The sequence below is a fragment of the Camelus ferus genome, chromosome 3 (assembly GCF_009834535.1).
Source record: "Camelus ferus isolate YT-003-E chromosome 3, BCGSAC_Cfer_1.0, whole genome shotgun sequence".
NCBI classification, from domain to species: domain Eukaryota; kingdom Metazoa; phylum Chordata; class Mammalia; order Artiodactyla; family Camelidae; genus Camelus; species Camelus ferus.
Window position 1 is genome coordinate 10,227,845 of NC_045698.1, and position 21,386 is coordinate 10,249,230.

At 42.6% G+C, this 21,386-nt stretch overlaps 1 protein-coding gene across 6 annotated transcripts in view; it reads left to right on the forward strand.

The window, feature by feature from the left end:
• TRIO (trio Rho guanine nucleotide exchange factor) overlaps nucleotides 1-21,386 on the forward strand; it is a 330,643-nt gene that overhangs the window by 105,550 nt on the left and 203,707 nt on the right. For 5 of the 6 annotated variants that reach the window (XM_032470128.1, XM_032470122.1, XM_032470150.1 and 2 more), the window contains exons 2-3: nucleotides 7,901-7,975; nucleotides 15,484-15,598. In XM_032470128.1, coding sequence (XP_032326019.1) covers nucleotides 7,901-7,975; nucleotides 15,484-15,598 — 190 coding nt within the window. Of the gene's footprint in view, nucleotides 1-7,707; nucleotides 7,722-7,900; nucleotides 7,976-15,483; nucleotides 15,599-21,386 lie in introns of those variants that run through there. The other variant, XM_032470139.1, reaches the window with a different exon arrangement.

Genomic DNA, 21,386 nt, shown 5'->3' on the forward strand with positions numbered 1-21,386 from the left:
AATGGATCAGAGTGAGTCATGAACATTCGTTAGGAGATGCTGGAGGAACACACACGAAGGAGATGCCGGCCCGTGGACATGGTGCTCTAAGTCACAGAGTCTGCGGGAGTGCAAGGGAGGATGGGGGAGGGAGAAGCCTGGGTCCCTGATTTGGCTGTGGGGGGATGGTTTGTGGGGCCAGGTACTGTGCTGGTCTGGGGGATGAAGGTGAGTTTAGGGTTAGACATTTTGGTGGAGAAGGCTGTACTGCAGGCATGCAGGTGCCCACTGTTTGATGACCCCTCTTTATTCCAGTGACGACAGCCTCCTGCTTCCCAGCCAAGACCTGCCATACTCATTTCCCCGCGTGAATCCTGCATCTGATAGGATATCTCCTATTTTGATCCCTCTGGCCCTTGTTTTTCCATACGATTTGTCTGTTCCACAAAACTCACCACTCAGCGTTGCTTTGCCAAACACTGGATTCAACAGGGACCTTAGGTTATACTTGATGTTCAAGTCATCCCCAAATCAGGGCATATCAGTGTACACTGAGATTAGTTTTAAATAAGTTTGTACCACTTCTCTGTAACTGAAAGGCTTTCTGTATGTAATAGTCAAAAAGATGTTTATATAAAGGAAAAGGAGTAGAGTTAAAATATAGCTTTATTTTCCAAAGCCTTTTGTAGAATTTATTGTGATGTCCATTTAAAAAAATTGCAAGTATTAGAATTTTTTCTATTCTTATTTGATAGATGGTAAGGGTACTCCCACATATGCAATGTTTGATGCGATGATTAAACAAGGTTTCTTTTAGCAGTCAATCTTGGTTGATTTGATATAAATCATACCATTGGTACAGCTGTGGCAGTTGTATCATTGTTATTCATTTGCTACAAACTAAGTTCTTAAACAGCTTTCCTGAGAGGCTACGTATATAAAGCAAATCTTATTTGGAGTCTCAGTACACATGTGTATGCAAGTGTGTGTGTGTGTGTGTGTGTGTGTGTGTGTGTGTGTGTGTGTTGAGGGATTAGGTCCCAGGGTACAGCTGGGGTGAGCTTACCCCAGTGGGATCTTCTGTGGATGGCTATGGTACATGGACGGACAGACAGACATGTTCTTTCTTTTGGTATTAGGCAAACATGAGGATAAGGTTTCTCTGTGCTTGGCTCTGTGCTGGTCCCTGGGGATGCAAAGATGAATAGCACATCTGGGCACATGGTTCTTTTTTGATTTATGAGATTGTAAGAAGGTAGAACACTTGTTTATAACACTACTCTTACTTTTTTGACTATTTCCATTCATTGGTGTATTAGTTATGCTTTTTAATGAACTTCTAACGCACTTACCATGTAATTAAATCATCACGTTAAAAATTCTACGGATTGTTTAATTTATAGTAAAATGTATGTACTAGTTTAAAAATATTTTGTTATGGTTTTTGTTGTTGTTTTGGTTTGTCCTCTATGTTTTGTGCTCAAGACATTAAAAGCCAGAGCTATCTTAAGTTGAAATACCCTTATACTCCCTTGAATCAATCAAACTTAAGTTTTTTTCTTCCTCAAAGGTATGATGTTACAGGCTATTGCTTCTAAAATTATGTGAAGGAATAAATCAGCCAGTCTGACAGTTATTAGAACCATAAATGTTATAAGTAAAAATTACAATGCAGCACTATGAAACCTGGTCCATGTTCCTGTGTGGTGGCCTGTGAACATGTCCATATTCTTGATATAAGTAGTTAATTCACTTTATATGCTGCTTATAATCATTTTATATGTGTGGACTGTAGTTATATATTCACGTAAAAATAATATAAGCATTGCATTTTGTTTTGATTTATTAGTAAAAAAGACGCTTACACCATTTGATTTATAACTTTGTATCTTTCCCCCCTTAAACATTTCCATAGCGGATCCAGGCTGGAGAAAATGCTTCCTTCCCACGCAACACTGGTCTGAATGCTTGCCCAACTGAAACCCTTGTTAGCGCAAACATTGTGCCGCCGCGCACCGCCGCTCCCTGTGATTCGTGACTAATCCTGCAGGCACTGCGGAGAGGTCCGGGAGTCGGAACTGCGGACGGCCTGCCTGGAAGGGGTGACGTCACCTCCATCTGCCCGGGCACATGCGCGGTGCCGCTGATGCAGAGATTGATCACCCTGCTCTTTGTGCTCAGGGGTGCGTGTGCGCGCGTGCTTGCGCGCGCGCTTCCCCTGAATAAACTAATGAGTAAAATTCAGTAATTACCAACAAGATTCGGTACTAATAGTAACCCTCCAGTTTACTATGTAACGTTTTCTTTGTTCTTTCAAAATGCTGCTTTGTTTATTAACACTTTTTTATTACTGCTGCAACCTGTATTTTTTATAAGGATAGGAATTTTTTTGAGTCTCTTCCCACTTTCAATTTTCCTGTTTAGTAAATACTAAAGTAAATAGCTGGCAGGCAAATGAGCCCTCTGAAAACGGATGAGCAGCAGTTTTGTAGATTGTCTTGTAAGGACAAATCCCAATGCAGGAGGTGAGGCCAACTGTTCAGAAAAAGGTGCCAGTTCATTTGGTTTGGCTCAAATGGTGAAGAAATAACTTTCCATTTTTCTAACACTGTATTTACTTTTTCATAAATTAACTCATTTAACTTTAGGATTATGTAAAATTTGAAATTACTAGTATCTGCCTGTAGTCTTGGGAGAAGTATTGGGAAAAAAAACTAACCTGTGTTTTAGTTTAGAGTTTTAAAATTTTGATTCATTTAAAAACTGATTTGGTTTATTTCATCTTAATTTCTTTTCAAGCTAGTTAGGTAAAAAATCCTTTGGCGATAATGTGCTGCATAAAAGCTTATTGCTCATTGTAAAAATATTTCTGTGGTGCTTTTTTCTTTCTTTAAAAAAAAAAAAACTTGGGAGATGGTTGTTCTTTTTCTGTTTGTTGTTTTAAAAAAAAATCTGATACCAAGGAAGTGAGCAAGTGCATGAGCATTCTGGTTAGCAGTGACTCGCTTCAAAAGGTATTTGTCAACAACATCAGTACAGCACCACGTTGTAGAAGTTGCAGGGTAAAAAATGAAAAATTGATTTGACCAGATAGTTGAAGTTTCAGAGCATTGATTCAACTGAAGAATTTTCCATTGTTGACTAACTTGTGGCATATTTCCTCCTAGGGCAGAGAGGTTAATTGTCCTTGTTATAAATATAAATCATACCATAGGCCATCTGAACAATGCTGAGCTTATGGTCCACAAACCTGAAACAGAAAGTGCTAAGGAACACTGAGGTGCTTGCATGGGGGTTTGGGGCAAGAAGCTAGAGAAGTCTGTTCATTTGTTAGTTTGTTCATTCATTCATCCAGCCAACCCAGCTTTATTGACCACCCTTTATCCAGCTCTGTCCCAGGCATCCGGGACACAGCAGGGAACAAAACAGACCCGTCTTCCGGCTCACAGGCAGATTTAGAAAAACTATCCTCTTGATGGGCAACATAATGCGAATCACTTTAAGAAGCCTGAGTGATTTGGAAGCAGGGGGTTAAAATGTATCTCAGGTTGACATGCTGCTGAACCAGACAGCAATTTGAAAGGTGATAACAGAATCAATTTTGGCAAGTCATAGCATGCTGAACCTTGGGGGTTAAGGTATTTTTAAATGAATATGCTAAAACCTCTAAATATTCCACTTTGATTGTTTTAGGAAAAAGCGTTACTTGTGTTGACTGAAACGAGGAAAGAGGAAAGAAAATCATCAACAGTTAACTGCACATTTATATTAACAATGATAAAATCTGATTTTTAACCCAACCCCTTTTTCTCCAATAGCATTCAACAGAAATTAGTATCAAGATCTGAGAGTAATGGCAAACGTTATTGTGTGACCATTCCGGTCAGTTTCTTTCAGATTTGGTTTAAAGAGCAGTTGTTGCCTTCCCTTTAGGACTCCACGGGGACACACCCTCTGCACCTGCGAGCCCGGATGAGCCTCAGCCGACTGCATCCTGTGCTGTGTTCACTGTTCCCTGAAGCTAGAATGTCATTAAAATTCACATTAGCTTCTTATCTCAGATGGCGAAATGTGCTTTACATTGTAACAAGTCTCCAGCCTCTCCCCACCACTTCAGTATAGGAGCTATGTAATTTTGAAAGTGTGTAATTTATGAAATGGGTACAGCCAAATGTCCTCTGACTTGGGACATTTACCTCTTTGTTAGTTATCACCTTTCACATTGCTCTGGTTTTTTGGCCTTTCTCTCCTAATTTTGCCTGAAATTCTCTCTCTGTGCCACCTGTTAAGTTTGGTGGCACTTAGAAGTAAAGTGCTGACTCCTGGTCTGTGGCCAAAGACATGACATGGGGTCTCAGAAGTGTCACTCTAAGATGACATCTGCCAGTCCTTTCCCTCTCCATGGGCGCGAGAGGACAGGCGTGTGCTTCCAGGGGAGTTGCTGAATGTATCCTTTTGTTCCGAAAGTTTAGGAGGCACAGCTAGACCCTTTAATGTATGAGGAAAGAGCACAGGAAGAGTTGTCCTATCTGCAGTGTAATCTAAAATCACTGGTCTAGCACAGAAGCCATCTATTTGTAATTCTTTTTTTGTAGTCATATACTCCGTTTTCATAAATAGCTCTTCAGGGCATGGAACAGAATCTGCCTTTATGATCTGAGGACATTTCACGGCTGAGTTTCTTCCTGCTTTTTACTGAGAGTTACGTGATATTTTTAATTTGGCTTTAATGTGTGTACAGGCTTCCTCGGTCTTCTGCCTAGTGGGTGTGTTTTTAAAAATGGAAACCAGATTAAAAATGATACTTAGGTGATTGCCTAATAATAGCCACAAACTCAGTTTTTTTGTGTGGTTAGTTTTATATATCTGCTTTTTTTCCCCCTCCAATTTTCTTTTCTGTTTTAGAAGTTTCAGTTGTCAATTTTAATGAAATTAACATCTCTCTCTGTGGCATAGTCAACAAAATTATTGTGGTAGAATTGTTTAGAATTTATATTCTAGACTCTGTTCATACACATACATATATCACTTTACAAGTTTCAGCACCAGTTTAGCCACTGATTCATGCATGTGCTTTTTTCCTCTAGGAAAACTATGAGTCTTACTTAGTGGAGCAATTCAGGAACTAAGAGGCTAGAGTAACTACAGGTTTAAGAAACTAAAGATACACGGAAGTTAGGCTGTGGCTGATAGTGAGACATAGGAGGTCAAGATTTTCATTGTTAAGTTTTGTTTTCTTCGCATTGTTACCTATGTCCGTATGATGCTCTTCCTGTGGAGGGGCCTGGAACTCAGCAGCTCTGACTTGCATCGCTCACTGAATCAGGGGAATTAGTGAATAGGTATGGATTAGAGTCGGCAGGAGTTACCGAGAACGCTGTGGAGTTGCGTGAGTCACACGGGCCTCTTCTGAGGTCCCGGCCCTGGAACTGGGCTGTTCTCCTTGCTGAGAGTTGTAGAGCGTGGAGCCCAGGACTGTGGTTGTGGGGGCACTTCTGTGAGGCTCTGCGGTGTCCCGGCCCGGCCACCTGCAGGCAGAGGCTGTGAGGGAGTGCTCGTAAGCATGGTTTTCTTGCCTGGTAGCAGTGGAAGGAGATCCTCTTTTCAAATCTCAGTAGATCAGGACCCATAGCCACGGCTTACTCCTTCTTAGTGTTGCCATCACGTGATCCGCCTCCTCCCTGCCTGGCTCCGAGAGAGCACTTCGTGCTGCCTTGGAACTTGCCATGCTGTGCCTGGCTCTCTAGGTATTTATGAGCTTGTCTCCTCGAGGGCCGCAGTGGTGCCTACTTCCTCTTTGCGTTTGCCCCGCTGCCCTCTCCGTCCATCTGACTTGGAATTGGGATGTGATCAGTCTTCGTGGTCACATTCCGCGCGTTACCCAATGACTGCCAATGAATTGCTGAGACTACGTCGCATCCATTCAAGAATTTTGAAGGAACCTTAAGGATGAAATTGCAGAACCTTTGGCTCTTGTTTTTGCCTTTTATAAATAGGCTCTGTTTTAAAAGCTTGGTGGGTCGCCAGCACAAAGTGTGATATAGTGGAAAGCAAAACGGCCCTGGAGGCCTGGGTTCTGTGTTGAGCCTTTTCACAACCAGCTGGGTGGTGCCACTGAGCCCCCGGACCTCAGGGTTGTCGTCAGGGTGTGTTTGGCGTCATCTTTGCTTAGAGTCTCTGGTGATCGTCAGTATCATGGCTGCATGCCGTTAAACTGGGTTCTTCACATATGTGTAAGAAGTCTGTAAGTGTGGACAGGATTGTTATTAATCTGCTCTTTGGCTCTGTGAACGGTGTGTTGTAGCGACTAGATTCTGTTGGATTCCTCCAGAAGGTGCTGGTTTCCTTGCTGTTTGCGTGCTTGTTTCAGCAGGCTGGACGCCAGCCACCCGGCCTGCTCTTCCGCAGTGGGCGAGCAGTCGCTCCATCCTTGGGTCAGGTCCTTGTCTTTCCTGGAGTTGGGGCTGCTTGGAGCTTGCCCTGAACACACGGGGCTCAGGGGACAGCCAGAGGTTTGGGCCAAGTTTCTACACGGAACGTGGGGCTCCCCTTCCCCTTCCCCTTCCCACGATTTCTGCTGCTGGGGTCGCCCCGAGCCGTGTCCTGACTTGTTTCAGCAGCTCTGGGTGGCTTCGGTTGGGCCCTGCTCTCAGGCTGAAAACCTTTACGGGGTCATTTCCTTTCTCCTGGTATCGCTCCCTGATTTTGGTCACTCTCCCGTGCCTGGGGACAGTCGTGTTTTTTTTACAGGTTTCATCTGCGGGAGGACTGTTCCCCGGGAACTGCTCAGTCATACAGCAGTGGAAGCCCCTTCATTTACTGAGCACGCTTTTCTTTCTTGCTAATTCCATCTCTACCTCTTGCATTGGTTATGTTACCATGTTAATGTTTTGGATACTTTTCCTTGTATTATTTTGGCAAAAACACATAGGAAAACAGGAATGGGGCAGTAGTCTGTAATTTTTTTCTAGAGATTGCTCTTGCATTAATGATAATTACTGGTTTTGATGGGATGACCAACATCCTGAACCTGGATTACCTCTGCTAGAGACCTCCAAGAGAAAAATCCTGAGACTGTATAACCCCAAACTCCCATGTGGGCATTCGCCCTGGAGAGCCTGGCCGGGCATGTTTGAGCTGCCAGAATTCCTTCTGCTTAGATGGCTGTTGGCTTGGCCTAAATTGCCCGAGGCATGCTTCCTTGCCACAGTAACTCCACTTGGCCTTCTGTGACCTTGGGGACATTGGGGACATGGGGAGAGTTGGTTGGATGTGAGAAGAGGGACCTTGGCCACACTGTGAAGCAGGTGGACACCAGGCCATCTTACCACATTAGCCAGTGACAGTCCTCCAGGGGTGCATGACCCAGAAAGCCTGGAAGGACAGAGCCAAGAGGGAGCTGGGGCCAGACCCCAGCTATTTATAATCCCTGCTCTTCCCCCGACACTGTTTATTTTTAACTGGGTTCAGAAGTCTGACATCATGAGGCTTTGAGCTCCGCCTAGAGGTTTTCATGTGCCATGAATCACAGTTTTTAGAAAAACCATGTTGCTGCTTTATTTGCCAGTGTTTATGTTAATCTATGAAATTAAAGTGGAGAGTTTTGAAACGATCTGGACTGATTTCATATCCTGTCTTTTTGGGACTGAACCTTTATTTAAAGCTCGAATTGACCAAGAGCCTGCTTGGTATGGGAGCCTCTGGGTCAGCAGGCAAGTCATTCTTCCACGTTAAAATAGAAGGTAATCTTGTGATCAGAGACTTCTCTTCATAGAATTGAAATGTGTTCAAATGATGATATTTCTAAAGTCGATGTAATGCATGTGAAGAAAGCTACTGTGTTGGCATTGGATAGAACGTGTGAGAAACTAAATGACACCCAAGCAACCTAGTAATTTTATTTTTTTCTTATGTATTTCAGGGTTTCGAAAAAACGATGAAATGAAAGCTATGGATGTTTTGCCAATTTTAAAGGAAAAAGTTGCATACCTTTCAGGTAAAGTTTAATTTTCTAATCTTTATTGTTCCTTTCAACTTGATAAAATGTCAGGAGTCTGAAGTACTAAAATAAAAGTATTGGCATCTCGAAGGATTTTTAACTGCTTTATTATTGTAGCATTTTCCTGCGGAATTAGTGCCCAGGCTTTCCTTCATCAATCAGCGTTGATGATTAACATATGTTTGTGGCTGTCTTCCAACAAATATTCGGCTGTTTTGTTCTAATCAGTTAAGTAAAAAAAACCTGATTTTTCAGCAGAAGTGGTGGCATTGTGGTCATATGTGGTCATATGTCCTGAACTCCTTACCTCTGTTTCTTGTGCTCTGGTCCTTGGAGTTTCCTAGAACCCATGTTATGGACCTTGAAAGCCTCCACCGGTCCTCTGCTTAACTGTAGAGTCTGGCCCTTGGGGCCCCGGCCCTGCTGCAGTGGGGACAGTCTCTGGGCCAGTCTCCTGGGCTTTGGGACACTTACCTGGCCTCTCTGCGTGTAGAGGGTCTGCTCTAGGGCTTTTTTGGCTGTTTCCTCAGGGGCTCCCTCCTACACGAACAGAACAGCCGTGGGGTGTTACACCTTTTTAGCACGAGTTCACTTATTATAAAATTAAGGTTTGCAGAAGTTTTCTGCTGTATTTTAGCCGGAAGTCAATCTGTAGATTGTCACGTGCTTTTGGAGTGTCTTCCTGGATGTGTTTCCCTTGATAAATTTTCATCTTTCTTCAACAGGCATACTATGCTGATCTGATGTCTCCTCTGGGACACATTTTATTTTAAAATACTGCTAGCGGCTTTTACATGTTTTGTGTGTCCTTTCAGCATGTGGGACTGTTACGTATTTAGGATGCAGCTTCCTGTGGTGTTTCTGCTAATCTTATCTTACTTTCTGTCCACTAGTGTTTCCTGGTCCCTATTAAACACTATTTGATGATTTTGTGAAAGTAAATCTAATTCAAAGTGCATTTGGAAGGTTAATAGAAGAGTAAGAAGTTCATGAAAAGAAGGAAGTGCTTTAGATTGTTGGAAAAACTTGGTGGGAAAAAAAGGATGAAAGGGGAAGAAAAACCCTCCTGGCTTATAATACACGGTTTTCAAAGTAGCATTTGCTCTTTTCTAATCACTTACTGACAAACTGCATAATTTGGATTCTTGCTAGTTTCGTGAACTCCTGACTAGTTTCCAGGTGGATTTTAAAGTTAAGATACTAATGAAAAGACTCTAGTTATAAATATTAGAGGCATCAGTAAGAAAGGCTTAATTAAAAACAGTGAGTCCTGCACATTTGTCAGTGTTTTATTTTAAAGTTTGGATCTGTGATGAGGGCCCTTCCTCCTCCATCTCCTCTATTGTTTCTGAACCTTATTCCACTTTCTTCTCCTGTTAATGAGCTCATGGAGATGGGCAGGTAAAGGAGAGTAGAAGGTTTAGGAGTCATGGTTTTTATTTGTATTCATTCTTTTTTTAAGCATTTAATGCAAAATATATTAATGGATGGCAATTCTCTCCAAGTTACTGTCAAACTATTTCTGTTTCAACTAATCAAAGAAATAAAACCAGTCTTGACAAGTTTATCATGAATCTTTTACTAAAGCCTTAAATTCTGCAGGGTTAATTAAAATCAGGTGTCTTTAGTGGGGAGGGAAGTTTTGCGTTGCAACAAATCAGTTTGGAACTGTTGTTAAATATTAGAGATGTTAGGACTTGTACCAGCTGTGTGAGGAGAATGGCGTTAGTAGGTGCCACCACAATTTTATAGCAATTTGTGACCAGAACTGGCCAGTTTAAGTAGCTTGAGGTTACTGCTGATTGCCTTAGACATGCTGTTATCTTGTTTAGGAAGGGAAAAGAGAGAAAAAAATCATTAAATTAAAAACAAATTGATTACTTGTGTGGTGAATTTTTTTTTTGAAAAGTTACAATGAAGGAGTAAACTTGTGAAAATATTTTTATCTCTGGTCCTGTTTTTTTCTTTCTTCTTTTTCACCGAGTTATAATTCATATACTATAACTCTACCTTTTAAAAGCATACAATCTTGTAGATTTTAGTGTATTCACAAGGTTGTGGAACCGTTGTCACCGTCTTAATTAATTCTAGAACACACTTTTATTACCCCACAAAGAGCCCCTCTACTTTTTGCTGTGACCCCATTTTTTAAAAAATATCAGGGTTATTTATTATGATGACTTTGTAAAAGGTCTCCATGTGAGTGGCTTTTAGTAAATTAAATCTGAGTGGAGTAGCCAGGGCTTTGAAAAAGCAGGCCACAGAATCACTGATTCTGTGAGATACCTACTAGCTCAAGATCTCTGAAAAACCGGTGTGGACTCCTTGAACTTGAATATTCCCGATGCATTTCCGGGTACTCTAAAAAGTAGCCCTCATTGCACTTAAGATAGCAAAGTACTGCTTCCTCCATTGAGAAGGCAAATTAAATTAGATGAGATGACTTATCTGACTTCATGCATGAAGTCAGAGGAGAGGCTGTGAAAAAATACCCTGTAGTTTGTATTTAATGTTCTATATGTAAAGCATGGGTATATTTATAGTATACATATTTAATATATTACATATATTTAATGTTCTACGTGTGTGTATGTAATATGTATAGTGTCAAGCACTACATGTGGTTCCCATGCCACTAGGGCTTGGGCCTTAAAAGAACCCACAGACACCCACCAGAATTAAGAAGACATTCTCCTCCCTTATTTTTTTTATCAGGGAACATTTCAACATCCAAAAGGAGACAGAATAGTAGAGTGAATTTGCATGAATCCATGGGTCACTTCTGTAATCTTGTTCCATCTGCATTCCTTGAAAAGCTTAAAAAAAAAAACCCCTCAATACCATTAACAGACGTAAAAAATGAATAGTAATTATTATTATTTTTTTCTTAAAGTGTTGGGCCCTCTGCCTTCCGCTCCGGCCCAGTTCACCTGCCCTGGGGATTGGAGGAACGTCGGCCTTTTCTCGGAAGGGCTCGGCCTCCCTGCGGTTTTGAGGAAGCCAATGGCTGGGGCAGTAATTCTTTAATGTAAAAAAACTAATCAATATTCGTATTTCCCTGCTCATCTCATTATTTGTTTTTATAGGATGTACATTGCAGTCGGTTGATGTGTCTGGTGTCTCTTGTAATGTGCAGATTTTTCCTCCTCGTCCTTTTTCTCTTGCCCCTTTATGTTTACTGAGTGAGGAAATAGGGTGTCTTCCTGCAGATTTCCCTACATTTTGCTATTTGCATCCCTGGGTTGCCATGTAACATGTTCCCCTTCCCCTGTGTGTTCTGTGAACCGGGAGCTGGATCTTGAGGCTTGATTAGACTTAGCTTAGGTTTTGCAGGGAAGTAGGCAAAACTTTTTAATGGGTAGTGTTGGACAGTTCTACTGGGAGCTTTACTGGGAGAGTCTGGTTGTCTGTTTATGATGTTAAGCATTCATTGATGATTATTGTTTAGATATATTTTATAGGGTTGCAAAATGATGACATTCTAATTACATCCTTTTCCTTCATTTATTAACTTGGATATTCCATAAGGAGACATATCCATCATCAGCTTCTTGGTTACCCTGAGAACATAGATCGTACAGGAAAGGATGGATAAATAATTGATTCTTGTCCTTTGCTAGTTTTCAGACTAATTGAAAATGATCATTAGTCATTTCAGACTAATGAAAAATCTTTTTTTTTTTAAGGTATCATTTTGGGCTCACGCATTTCAATTGTACACTTTCTTTTTCTCTCACGAAGTGAGAATTTTCCCGTCTGTGGCTGATGGGAGCCTCTGCAGATTGGCTTCTGAATCCATGTGCCACAGTAATACAGCTTCTTTCTTTGCCGATGTGACCAGATGTTTCAGGCTCATCTTGTCTATTTCCTGCCCCTGTCAGCCGTTTCCCTGAGCTCCCTGGTTCTTTTCCGCGGGGAGCTGTGGGGACAGGGTGCTGGGGAGCTTGCTGTTCCGGGTGGGCCACTGTTTCTGTGCCTCTTCAGTGGACACATTTAGAAAGTAGGTATAAACATGTTTTTTAAATGAGAAAGGGTATCATGACTTCATACCAAAATTTCCAATTCAAATTTGGGATTACAGATATTTTTCTTTGATTTTATATTTGCATCTCCTTTGGAAGAGTTTGCTCTTTGTGGTCAGTGAGTTACCATTCCGGAGCAGGGCAGGGTGGGGGGGTTTGTTTTTTGACTAAGCCAGCGTTTGGATGGGCAGCTAATCCTTAATGAGCTGTTGGTCTTTGGTTCCAGACACGCAGAGGTCCAGGGACTGTAAAACTCCCGTCCATGGATATCCTGTGACATTGGAAGGTGCAGGAAATGGACTTCCTGCCCTTTCCTTTTCATTGTAGGAACTAAGGCCCTGAGTTTCCGTCTGTAAAATGGGACTTGACATGTGTCCCGCCTGCCTCACCACGAGGCTGTGGGTTGACCTCAGACTCCATGAGTCTGTCTAGTCGATGAAGCTTTTACGAGCTGCAGCACTATTATTTGTGTTAGTTCAGGAGCAAGAACTGTGAAGCTTCTCTGCTTCATAACCCGCTCAGTATTTTCATTTGTGTACCTTCTGAGACATTGGCAATCAAGATAGATTTTGAGGAATGTACTGTAAACAGACATCGGTGGAGGTGATTTTTAAACTCCTTGGGGTTCAGAGACTATGTTCCTTTGAACTAATACTGCATTTCAGTGGTTCTAAGATTTTTTTTTTTTCAATCTCACTGGGAGGGGTCAGCAGATGGGTAATTGGCACCTGCCTGTCACTGACTGTGACACTGCAGATTGGAAGATGCACCCCCAGGAGGTTAGCAGGTGAAAATATTGTTAAATTACTTAATAGAGAATATGCAGGTTTCACTTCGTAAGTGATTTTTTGATGACGTTTTAAAAAGTATCCGAGTGAGTTTTTGAAACTCTATTCTGGAAAAAGGAAGAAAGTAAAATGGTTTTTCCCCCTCCATCTTAGAGTTCAAGCTGAGATTTAAACAAACTTTTAGGACACGAATGAGAGCCTGTTTGGTGGATGAAAATGCTGTCAGGTCTCGGGGGACCCTCTTCAGTGCCAGCACCATGGGGCATCTCCAGCTGACAGTGCAGCAGTCCACGGAGGCAGCCAGGCCTTCTGCGCACACGTGTAGTTTGTTCTCACTTCTGGAGTGAACAGAATGGCCATGTGCAGTGTGCACACCTGTTGACTCCCCAGCACTTTCGTGGGCAGATTTTGGATTCTCCTCTTCAAGGCCATGCTGGAGCCAGGCTGATCCCATCATGAGATACAGTGACCTCAGAGGGAGGACAGTTGCCATGGGTCACGGGAATTTAGCCTCCCTAATGAATCACACATTATGTTGTATTTAAGCAGTTCAGGGTGGTGGTCCAGAGAAATGTGAGGTTCCGTTCTCTTTACCAAAAGTGGGGTGAATGCTTTAATTTGCATGTCACTCTATTTTTAAAAGCTCAAGTTGCTGTAATAGGTGTTGATGTATAATATTTTTGATCAGGGAGATTGATTCTTTTTTGAAAAGAATGAAAGCTGTAGGGAAATAAAATCCTGTTATATAAAAACTGAACTTGTTACCTGCCTAATCTGGGAACAAGAAGTATTCCAAAAACCTGGAGCCATTGATATTTCCCTAAAAATACTGTCTGATACTTTATTTTATTATTTTGTTTTATTTTATTTCATTTTCTAATGGAGGTACCGGGGATTGAACCCAGGACCTTGTGATTGGTAAGTTGCGCTCCACCACTGAGCTCTACTCTCCCCTTGTCTGATATTTTAGATGATGACTCCATAACGACAGTCTGTCATTTCAGTATATATATTCTGTCATTTCATTCATCGTAACAGTACTGCTTCTCACTTTTAATAGTTCTTTTCATTAATAAAAAAAAAAATAAGACCCGGGAACCCATCATTTAGTTGTCCTTCTGATATTATTTAGAAAGAGCTGATGCTACTCGTTTGAAAAATCACGTTAAGTTCTTGCCAGGGCAAAGGTCCAGCAGTGACCTGCTGGCATAGTCTCTTTGTCTTTAGTATTTAAGCTCTTTGAACCTCAGTGTCTTTAATAGTAAAGCTGACGAGGGGAAGTCTCATAACAGGGTCATTGTTCCTGTAAGATCAGAGCGGGTGTGGAGCCCTCGGTGCTGTGCCTAGCCTGTGTCGGTCGCTGTGATGGATCGTTGTTCCCATTCAGTACCTGAGTTACTGGATTTATAAATAATTTTAACACTTTTCTGGACTGCATGACTTAACAGTACTTGTGAATCAGTTTCAGTCTTCAGACTCAGCACTAAGTCTCATTCCTCTTTGGAGGAAGTGTTAATCATCCTAGGAAATTGTCAAGACCCATACTGGTCAAATGTGTTTTTAAAATACCAACATCTTCTGAGTCTGTTTTTGACCTTTCTACAAGTAAAGAGTCTGGTTTTCTGTTGTTTGTTTGTTTGTTTGCCTGCTTTTTCATTTACCTCTGCTGACAAGGTAAATAGTTAAGATGAGAAAAGAATTAAGAGTTTCATATTGTGGCTTGAATTTTGAGATCCTATTGCCATACTTTTGAAAAGAGATGACCAGAGCCGTAAAACCAAATGCAGCATACACTTGAGAAAGTAGTTTTCTTTCTCTGTATTCTGTTCTGAAAACCCTGGGAGAAGTAATAAAATTAATGTAGCAATTTGACCAAAAATGTTCAGTGATGCCAACAGACTTAAGATTGTATACATGTTACTGAGAAATAGTTCTGCCTTTTTATCAAAGACCAGTCATGTGAGATTTGTACTTAGTGTGTAATTTTTGTAAAATTCTTAAGCTAATTAATTAGTTCTGCTTTAAAATTCTTGCTTGCCAATCTCTTTCTCTCTTTCTCTTATTTTTGGTTATGTGTGGCTTTGTGTGAGGGAGTAGGGTCAGAAAGCTTGGCTGTGGAGGTCAGATACTGCCCTGGAGAGAGGAAGATGAGGAAGATGCCCTGGATCCCAGATTGTATAGAGTAGACATCAGTGCAAAGTTTGAAAAACATACCTGTCTTTTCCCTTTCAAGAATTAAACTCAGTTTGGTTGGCAGCAAAGAGAGTGCTTAGAATGCAGGGGAGGGGAGGAGAGGGGACAGTGTGGAGGAGAGACAGGGAGGGGGAAAGAGAGAGAGAGAAGGTGTGGGAGGCGGTTGTTGAAGGTGAAGGAAGCATGGAGATGTGCAAACTTTTTTTCTCTCCAAATATAAAACTGAAGAAAAGAGGGAGCACATTGGAAGAGAGATGAGGCCTGCTGTGACATCGTCCATGTGGTACGCAAAGCTCAGACCTTCAGAGTCCTGGGGGTCATGTTGCCGCCCCGTCTCAGCTGAAAGCCGGGCTCTGGCCCCCTGCCTGGGGCCCCCGGACAAGCAGGCGGTGGGGGTGCAGCTTTGCGCACGTGGGTGGGTGACAACTTTGGCCCCCCCGCAGCGTGTCCAGTCCTGTCTCCTCTTGTTTGTGTCTGAGCCATTCCACATGCTTGTTTCCAGGTGGCAGAGATAAACGCGGAGGTCCCATCCTAACGTTCCCGGCCCGCAGCAACCATGACAGAATACGACAGGAGGACCTGCGGAGGCTCATTTCCTATCTCGCCTGTATCCCCAGGTGAGTCCCACGTGCGTGTTGCTCGTCACCGCTCCCACTGTTCAGAGAGGTGCGTGCTCCATTCTCTGGAGAACAACTCAACAGTAGCCTGAATTCCAAGTGGACAAAGTAGTGTAACATTAAAACCATGATCTTCCTCCTTATTTCCCTTTTGTGACCATCCTCGGTGCAGGGGTGAGAAGGTACGTGCTGTGAGTGAGGGGCTTTGTGTGGTGACGGTGGGGTTGGGGTGCCCAGTGGGCTGGGATGTTAGGATGTGGTGCCTGAGGTGGAAGTAAAGCAAGATTGGTGGAGGATTCTCATACCAAGACCCAGTCAAAGGGAAGGTCAGAAGTGGGGCTCAGTTCCTTGTGGTATATTTGTTTCTGTCTCCATGGTGAGCTATGGTTCTTTAAAAGTATTCTCTTGGTTTATAGCATGAACTGTGTGGGGCATTAAAAATCCTTGCCAGCTCATATGCCAAGACACCGAGTTTGAGAACCTTCATTCAATCGGAGACCCTACTCTCACCAACCAAGGAGACTTTTTAGTGTTGATGCTGGAGCACTGGGAATAGGCAAAACTTTATTTCCTGGACCGCCCCGAAGTGAGGAGCAGGTAATAGGAACTGGTCTGGTAATAGGAATTTAGAATCTTTGCTTCTGCTCTAGAAATGTATTTTGCAGGTTTGACTTAACGCAGCTAGCGGACTGCTGGTGGAGGAACCACCCCCCATTAATTATTAAGATTATTTTTTGGCGAATAGAATACTGCTCCACATAATCCAAGAATAGAGCCAGCCTGGAATAAGAGAGTGCTGTGTGCTGGGGGCTGGAGGGGTGCTCCCTGTGCGGAAAAGGTCATCCTCACTCTAGAAAGGCGTGCATGAGTGACGTGGGAGGGTGACAAGGGAGTTCCGTGGAGACTGAATGAGGATGTGTAGAAGGAAACTCGGTCATAATACAGGCCACAGAGTAACTGTGAGCAGCATGTTGTGCAAGAGATAATAGAAGGTGGTCAGCAGCAGCATAATGGATCCTAAAGGTTGAGGCAGATGTCACCGATCCCCCACAGCACGTGGTTGGTGGCACCCCTGACACCAACCAGGGAACAGTGTTGCCCTTTGGTGACCCCTCCCAGCCATGACGGATGAAAGTCAGCTTTGGCGCGGATGGTCTGACCTTCAGAGGAAGTGCTTGGTTTTTTCTGTTGGGTATCCTTTGTGGGAAGACTGTCACATTGTGTCATTGGTGGCAGAGCAATGGGCCTCTGCTTTAAATCTATGGAAAAGTTTCCCATTGCCTCTTACTCTGGTATTTTCTTGGACTTGAACTATGAAATCATAGAGGTGGAAAGAGTTTTAGAGGTTCCTTGCTACTCACTGTCATTTATAAGAGACAAGATAGCTGGTAGCCACAGCTTACTGAGTTCTTACCTATGTACCAGGTGCAGTGCTGATGATAGAAAAAGAAACAGGGGAATCCAAAGGATGATGTAAAAAGTAAATAAATCTCTGCCAATCAAAATGATGCTTGTCATATAGTTTAATGAAAAACAAGTCGAATTTCATCTGGGTAATCTTTTCAAAAACATTTGGTTGGAATTCTGTATGTAACTTTGGCAACTTGCTTTCTGGTTTGGAAATCCGTATTGATTGTAAATATAAAAAAATTATTTGCCCTTTCATTGATACTATTTAAAAAAATGGGCTCGGATGTATTTTGGATCATCTGGGTGGCCCACTTTAGAAACACACACACAACTTTGTCATGGGAAGTGTGGGTGTACTCAGAACTGTGAGGCTCCGGGGACCACACACCCACGTGCCGGTCATCCAGCTCCAGTGATGATCCCATTTTGCCAACCTGGTCTACTTTTCTCCAGAAATTATAGCAAATCCCAAACATCCCATCATGTCTCTCATAAATACTTCAGTGTGTAGAGTGACCCTCCAGCCGCTGAGCACAACACTTCATTTCATTGCCTGGATTGACTTTTGTATTTACAATTTACAATTTCAAGTGACAGGAAGTGCCATTTTCTCTTCCTTGGTTAATGAGCAAATAAGAGAGGGGGGATTAATATGTAAACAATGCATCTGCCACGTGATATTGGAGGAAGATTTCACAGTGGTCCAAATAGAAGTGGCAGCAAAAAGAGTCCTCCCGGGTCCACCCGGGTCCTGCAGGGACTGACAGAGCCTGGCCGCCTCCTGGGAGCGCAGAGGTGGGAGCAGTCTGGTTTTAGCCAAACAGTGGGATCAGTTAACAGCACCAGCAGATCAGTGGTGTGAACACGGAGGGACTTACTTTCTGAGTCTGATGATTTGTTGTTAGAGTTTCAGAGTGATGTGAACAGTCCTGGCAGGGAGGGTGGGCTGTGGGACCCCTTTCCCCGTCCCCTACTCCTGACGTTTTCTGTGACAAGAAGGTGGCTCTCGGGCTGTCCCTCAGCCAGGCAGCCGCAGGGCTGCACGTTCCTGGATGTAAAGTGTGCAAGCCGGGCAGGTGTTGGGGGGCAGAGTCAGACGGACCGACCTGGGTACTTCATTTTATGACTTTTCTGATCTTTGAACTGTGCTAGTAATGTGTACGTCTCGGCTCATTGTGTTAAGGAAGACGATTTATGCTCACGCCCAGCACAGCGTCTGACTCACAGCAGCTGCCACAAAAGTTGCGCGGTAATGTCCCTCGTTCCCGCTCACTCCTAGCTTTCCTTCAGCGGTTGTCCTATTGCCATGTGTCCTCGAGCCAGGTCGTCGTGTCTGTTTTCTTCTGTGTGGCCTCCTGATTGCCTTTTAACATGTGGCCCTCCAGGTTAGACTTTAGTGTGATGGGCGCAGTGGTGACCAGTATGAGTATTGTTATTTGGGCCACTTTCCTTTCCCCTCTCTCTTCCTTTGAAAGAAAACAATTTGAGTAATAGACTGATTTTCATACGATTCATGTGCAGGGAAACTTCCCACTAAATGTGTGTCCGAAAAGTCACAGCAGCACTTCTCGCTGGTCTAATTGGGATTCCTGCCCAGAGATGACAATCACGTTAGTCGTGGTACCTCTCTGGGTGTTTATTGCCCTTATTGCTCGAATGATACTAATTACCTCGTAGAACATTTTGCCTTCTTTAGAATGCTTTGTAGTAGCTAGATGGATGAACCACTGACTCTCCTTTGTCAGATGAAATACGTGAAACTTTGAATTGATTCATTCATGAACTTTCATATTAAAAGTTACTTTCTTCATTGAGGAACCGAGGAAAGGAGAGTTTATCTTTTTTAGGGACCTGTATTGAAAAAAGACCTTAGTTTTATATAATTAAAAAAAATTAACAGCTAAAACAGCTTCATTTTGAAGCTCTTGGATAGAACTGCTAACATACCCAGTTAGTATGTCACATTTGGCCAGTGAGCACCGTCTTGAAGGAGGTGGCAGGGCTTTGAGCTTCTGCTGGCAGCCATATGTTCATCAAAAAAGATGAACTGGATTTGGGAATGTTTGCAAATCACTGCTTTCTTAATGATGCCTAGCTTTTAACTGGATAAAGACAGGCGGGTTGAAAGGACGTGCACTCCCATCCCAGCTGGTGTGCTGTTTGTGTTACTTGGAGGTCACTGGGTGGTAAAAATTGGATCCTGGAGGCAGGTGAATAGTTAATCTTTCTGTAAACAGTGCAAGCTCCAGGCACTGTGTGCTTGTGTCTTTCCCCACCTTGTTCCTCCTGTTAAGCCTGGAGTTACCCAGGGTTCCTTTTAAGCCCCTGTCAAGTGGAGGGGCTTTGCAGTTTTATGTATACACTGTGTAGGGCTGTGTGAGGAGAAAGACAGGCCTGGAGAATCTACCTTGATAAAATGAAGACCTGTGCAGTCTCCCAAACAGCAACTGGTGCAGCCTGTTGCTGCGGTTTGACAGTCTCCTGTCTGGTGGGTAGCAGCCGAATGCGCAAGTCTGGAGCAGAATGTCTCGGCCGGCATAAAAACGAATGAAACCATGCCATTTGCAGCAACATGGGTGGACCTGGAGATCGTCATACTAAGAGAAGTAAGTCAGACAGAGGAAGACAAATACATGGTGTCACTTACATGTGGAATCTTTAAAAAAAAAAAAGACACAAATGAACTTATTTACACAACAGAAACAGACTCACAGACAGAAAACTGACTTATAATTACCAAAGGGGAAAGGAGGGGGGATAAATTAGGAATTTGGGATTGGCAGATAATAAACTACTATGTACAGAATTAGATGAACAATAAGGTCCTACTGTATAGCACAGGGAGCTATATTCAATAGCTTGTAATAAACTGTAATTAAAAAGAATATATACATACGTATAACTGAATCACTACGCTGTACACCAGAGACTCACCCAGCATTGTAAATCAACTATATTTCAACTAAAAAAAAAAAAGAGAGAGTGCCTTGGCTGAGCAGCAGACGTCCTCCTGGTCAGGCTGGTCTAGCCCCGAGGACCTCAGCAGCCCAGAAATTTCTACTGAGTGGACTCTTGTGGAATTGTAAACTCCACCAGAGCCTCAGGAAGTCCAGAATGCTTACTTTCAGTGAGTGAGGCGATTGTAGGAAATGTCTCTGGGAGTGCCCCAGCTGTGTCTAAGGATTTGTGAAGGAGGCCTGAGACATTCCCTGGGTCATGGCCCAGGCCCTCCTGGAGGCAAGAGAGGTGACAGCATGAGGAGTGTGGAGCCAGGTGTAACTCTTTGTGAGTTCACATTCACATAGGAGTGGTTAACAGAAGTGAAGCACATGGCAACTTTCCACGTTGGAGGGAGAAGCCAGGCTGTTGGATCGTCTTGTTTTTCCTTGGGACTTCAACACTGTGTTGTCAGGACTGCGAGCTGCCATCTACTCAGGTTCTGTCCTCACAGACTTTTTCGAAATATTTTTGTGACATGCCTCCTACACTGATGTAATTCTTATAGGAACTTGGAACGTCAGTTACTGTGATGATATATGTATGAATCAAGATAAGGAAAAGAATGGTGTGTGTGCAGTGTGGGATTGGAGAGGGCGGAGGAGCCAGCTCATGCAAGAGAGCGTGAAATTGGTTTTAATTTTGGCTTAAATTTAGGGGAGACTTGTTTTTTTTCCTGTCTATAAGGACTCAATTGAAATTTTTTTAATAAAAAATTTTGAAAGTGTAATTGATTTACAATGTTGTGTTAGTTTCAGATGTACAGCAAAGTGATTCAGTTTTATATATATATATATATATATATATGTTTTCAGACTATTTTCCATTGTAGGTTATTATACAATATTGAATGTAGCTCCATGTGCTATACAGTAAATCCTTGTTGTTTAGTAATGTGTATCTGTTGATCTCAGACTCCTACTAGATCTCTCCCCACCTTTTCCCATTTGTAACCATAAGTTAGTTTTCTGTGTCTATGAGTCTGTTTCTGATTTTGTATGTAGATTCATTTGTATTACTTTTTAGATTCCACATACAAGTTGATATCATATGACATTTGTCTTTCTCTGACTTACTTCACTTAGTATGATATTCTCTAGGTCCATCCATGTTGTGATACTTCTTTATTTTTACAGCTGAGTAATATTCCATTGTGTATATATACCACATCTTTTTAACCCAGTTGTTTGCTGATGGGCATTTGGGCTGTCTCCATGTCTGAGCTATTGTAAACAGTGCTGCTGTGAACATTGGGGAGCAGGTATCTTTTCAAATTAGAATTTTCATTTTCTCCAGATATATGCTTAGGAATGGGATTGCTGCATCATATGGTAGCTGTATTTTTAGTTTCTTTAAAGGAACCTCCATACTGTTCTTCATA